This window comes from Benincasa hispida, chromosome 12 (assembly GCF_009727055.1).
Source record: "Benincasa hispida cultivar B227 chromosome 12, ASM972705v1, whole genome shotgun sequence".
Taxonomy (NCBI): domain Eukaryota; kingdom Viridiplantae; phylum Streptophyta; class Magnoliopsida; order Cucurbitales; family Cucurbitaceae; genus Benincasa; species Benincasa hispida.
In genome coordinates, this window is record NC_052360.1 from 9,297,122 (window position 1) to 9,301,148 (window position 4,027).

The 4,027-nt window shown below is 41.4% G+C and overlaps 1 protein-coding gene across 1 annotated transcript; it reads right to left on the bottom strand.

Annotated features, from left to right (window-relative positions):
- Positions 1–1,401: 1,401 nt before the first annotated feature.
- On the bottom strand, positions 1,402–1,797 carry LOC120067382 (uncharacterized mitochondrial protein AtMg00810-like). Its single transcript, XM_039018952.1, has one exon. The coding sequence runs from the start codon at positions 1,795–1,797 to the stop codon at positions 1,402–1,404; it is 396 nt and encodes a 131-aa protein (XP_038874880.1).
- Between the last annotated feature and the right edge of the window lie 2,230 nt (positions 1,798–4,027).

The window sequence follows — 4,027 nt, forward strand, 5'->3', positions numbered from 1 at the left end:
TTTCACTAATTCCAAATGGGGTGATTACTGGTATTACCTACATTCTTGCTTTTTCATACCTTGCCTCTTATTCTTTTCTTGATTTACAAATTAACAAATCTACAGAATTTGTTGATTATTTTAGTATTAAAAATCATCTAATAATCCAAAGAATATGAGCCATTTTATCTCATCTACTATTATTTGTGCATCTATAATTTTACAATATCTTTTATGAACCATAAAATGTTGTAACTGTACCTATAAAGTTTCTGCGTTAGCACGTAGATGATTTCTCTCTTTTTTTAGGAGATGTGTGACTGATTTCATCACCTAAGAAAATTTGGAAAAGAACATAAATCTTTCAACCAATGAAATCTATTGGTTTTTTCAAAAAGATTAGATTTAGTTTTTATTTTATTAATTATTTATATTTTTTACAAACTTAAAAGTATTGAATCTTTAAAAAAACGAAAGAAAAACAAAGGTAAAAGGAAAAAAAACAAGCAAACCACTTTCAAATACTAAAACAATTCTGAGAAAATTTGCTTTCCCTAGCATAATTAGTATCGAGAGAGAGAAATTTATCTTTGTATTTGTATGTGCTGGTTGGGAAGACACTGGTAGAGATATCCAATTTTTTCACGGGGACGGGCCCCGCGAGGCTCCACCCCAAACGAGGCGGGGATTCCTTGATTAGGCGGGGAATGGGAGAAGGAGTGGGGGAAAAAATTTCCCAAAGTTAAAAACGGGAATTAAAGGGGATGGCAGACTGACACAGGAAGTCAAAGCGCTCGTTGTCTTTTGAAGAGGTATACGAAGGGACGGTAGATGATAATATTAAAGAGGTAGACGATAACGTTAAAAGGTAGACGATAACGTCAATGAGGTAGACGATAATATTAAAGAAGACTTGGTGGACGATAATAGCGCGCCAACCTTTCCTTTCTATTTTTCTTGTATTTTCAACTATACATAGTTGTTGTATTTATACAAAATGGAATCCCTAATTTGGGAATGCAAGAATAATTCAACAACAGAAATGCTTATACACTTGTTGTAACCAACCTATTCTTTTGGTAAAAAGGTAAGACTATAATTTTATGAAGTCTTACATTGCTAACGGAGTTACTAAGTAGATTTGCCTTTGGTGACGTGGCTGGCTGTGTTGGCATCATTAATATCCCCCCTCAAACGATAGGGTAGTTCTACTACACTGAGTTTGGATCGAAGGTGGAAGAACTATGAGTGTGTTACGGTCTTGGTGAGGCAGTCAGTGATTTGGTCGAAGGATGGTACATAACGAACATCAAGCTGACCACTGAGGACTTGAGGAACGAAGTGTATGTCGGTCTTAATGTGCTTGGTCTGCGCATGAAAAATCGGATTAATGGCTAGAGCACCTGCGCTGAGGTTGTCACATCATAGGACTGGAGCCGACTTTTGTTTGACACCAATCTCACACACTAGTTGTCGCACCCAGATAATTTCTACAGAGGCATGAGCTAGAGCTCTATATTCAGACTCTTTACTGGACCGGGTTACAACAGATTGTTTCTTTGAGGACCAGGAGATAAGATTACCACCAAGAAAGATGCAATAAGCAGCAACTAATTTTCGATCGTCTATATTGGCTGCCCAATCGGCATCGGAGAAGGCCGAAATAGATAGGTCGGACCCTTGTTGAATGTAGAGGCCAAAGTGTCGAGTGCTACTCACATATCTTAGTATTCTCTTCACCGCTTGCCAGTGAATGTCCGTAGGTTTCTTTAAGTACTGACTAAGATGATTAACCGCATATGTAATTTTAGGTCTCATTGTGGTTAAGTATTATAGGGTGTCAATCGTGCTTCGATAGATATAGGGATCGTCAAAGGGAGTGCCATCGGAGATGGAGAGTTGCTTGTTCAGAACACTTGGAGAGGGTGCTGGTTTTAGATCTCCAAGGTCAAGGCGGTGTAGTAGGTCCTTGACATACTTTTCCTAATTTAGTATAACTTCATTTGCGATATTATGTAGTTGGACTCCAAGGAAGTAGTGGAGTTGGCCAATCCTTTAGAGCAAACTTGGAGTCCAAGGCTGTTACAAGCTTGTTGATTACATGTGGATCGGTGCCGGTAATAATTATATCATCAACATATACTAGTAAGAATCAAGGCAGAAGTGTTGCGATATATGAAGAGAGATGTATCAGACTTAGCATTTTGAAATCCCCAGCTACATAGCGTTGCCTTCAGTGTGTTGTTCCAAGCCCTTGGTACTTGTTTGAGGCCATATATGGCCTTGTGTAAGCGGCATACATGATTTGGTAGTTGGGGATGAACAAACCCTTGTGGTGGCACATGTAAACTTCTTCATCGAGGACCCAATTAAGGAAGTCGTTATTGAAATGTAACTATCTCAATTGCCACCCTTTGGATACAGCAAGGCTAATGATGATTCTGATGGTGGACGTCTTGACCACTAGACTAAATGTCTCGAAGAAATCATGCCCGGGTTTTGGTGAAAGCCTTTTGCTATGAGTCGTGCCTTATAGCATAGAATGGAGTCATTGGGACTCCGTTCGATTCTGAATATCCATTTAGTCCCTATAATGTTCATCAACGGTGACGAAGGAACTAAAGTTTAGGTCTGATTTTTCATCAGTGTTATAAATTCATCACTCATTGATTTGTTCCAATGCGTGGTTTTGAGCGCATCAGTGAATCGTGTAGGTTCAGTTAAGGACCAGTCTTTGTGGGTGTGAGAGGACAGAATTTTGGGTTTGAAGATGCTTGCCTTTCCTCGGGTAATCATGGGATGAATAGATATGGGTACAGGGTGTGGGACAATATCGGGTGAAGACTAGGCAGTGGACGATGAAGGTAAATGATCGATGGATTGGGCAGTAGGCAATGGTGAGCCAGGAGGTAAACGGTCGGAGGGTAAACGATCTGTTTATAAATGATTATAGGTAAACGATCGGTGGGTACATGATCGGTGGGTAAGCGGGTGGTGGGTAAACGATCGTCAGGTAAACAATCACTGGGTAAACGATCATTGGGTAAACGATCGCTGGGTAAATATTGGTGGGTAGACGATCGGTGGGCTGGACATTAAACGATGAAGGTGAACGATCGGTAGGTGAACGATCGCCTGTCTCTTATACACATCTAGATGTGTATAAGAGACAGGCGGGTGGTGGGTAAACGATCGGTGGGTAAGCTATCGGTAGGTAAACAATAGCTGGGTAAACTATTGGTGGGTAGACAATCAGTGGGCTGGACATTAAACGATGAAGGTGAACGATCGGTAGGTGAACGATCGCTGGGTAAGCAATTGGTGGGTAGACGATCAGTGGGCTGGACACTAAACGATGAGGGTAAACGATCGATGGGTAAACAATCGGTGGGTAAACGATCAGTAGATGCACGATCGTTGGGTAAGCGATCGCTAGATAAACTATTGGTGGGTAGACGATCGGTGGGCTGGGCATTAATCGTTGAGGGCAAACGATCAGAAGAGGGAGGTGGGAAGGCAGGGTTGTCTGTAGTGTTATCAATTGGTGATTGGGTGTGGGTTGTTCTGATAATTGGTGAGGGTGAGGTTGTGGATGTAGAGGGCATAAAGTCACTATGTGGTGTGTTCTGACTGAGGGGCAACCAGGGAACCAGGTGGAAGGAAATTGTTTGCTTGGCTGTCCTGCAAGCTAAAGGAGACACTTGACAAGGAAAATCAGTTTCATCAAACACGACATGTCGAGAAATGAACAACCTACCATTGGAGTTGAGGAATTTATAGCCTTTGTGATTCACAGCAGGGCCGAGGTAGATGCACTTTTCTGTGCGATAACTCAACTTATGTGAATTGTACGGTCTTAAGCAGGGGAAGCATGCACACCTAAATATTCGAAGCTCCTTAAACTTGAGCTTCTTTTTTAACATCACTTCCATAAGAGACTGTCCTTTCAGGACAGGGGTGGGAAGGCCATTAATCAGCAGAGTTGAGTATAAGAAAGCATCCTACCAATGATGTAAGGGAAGATATGCTTGGGCTAGTAGGGTTAGCC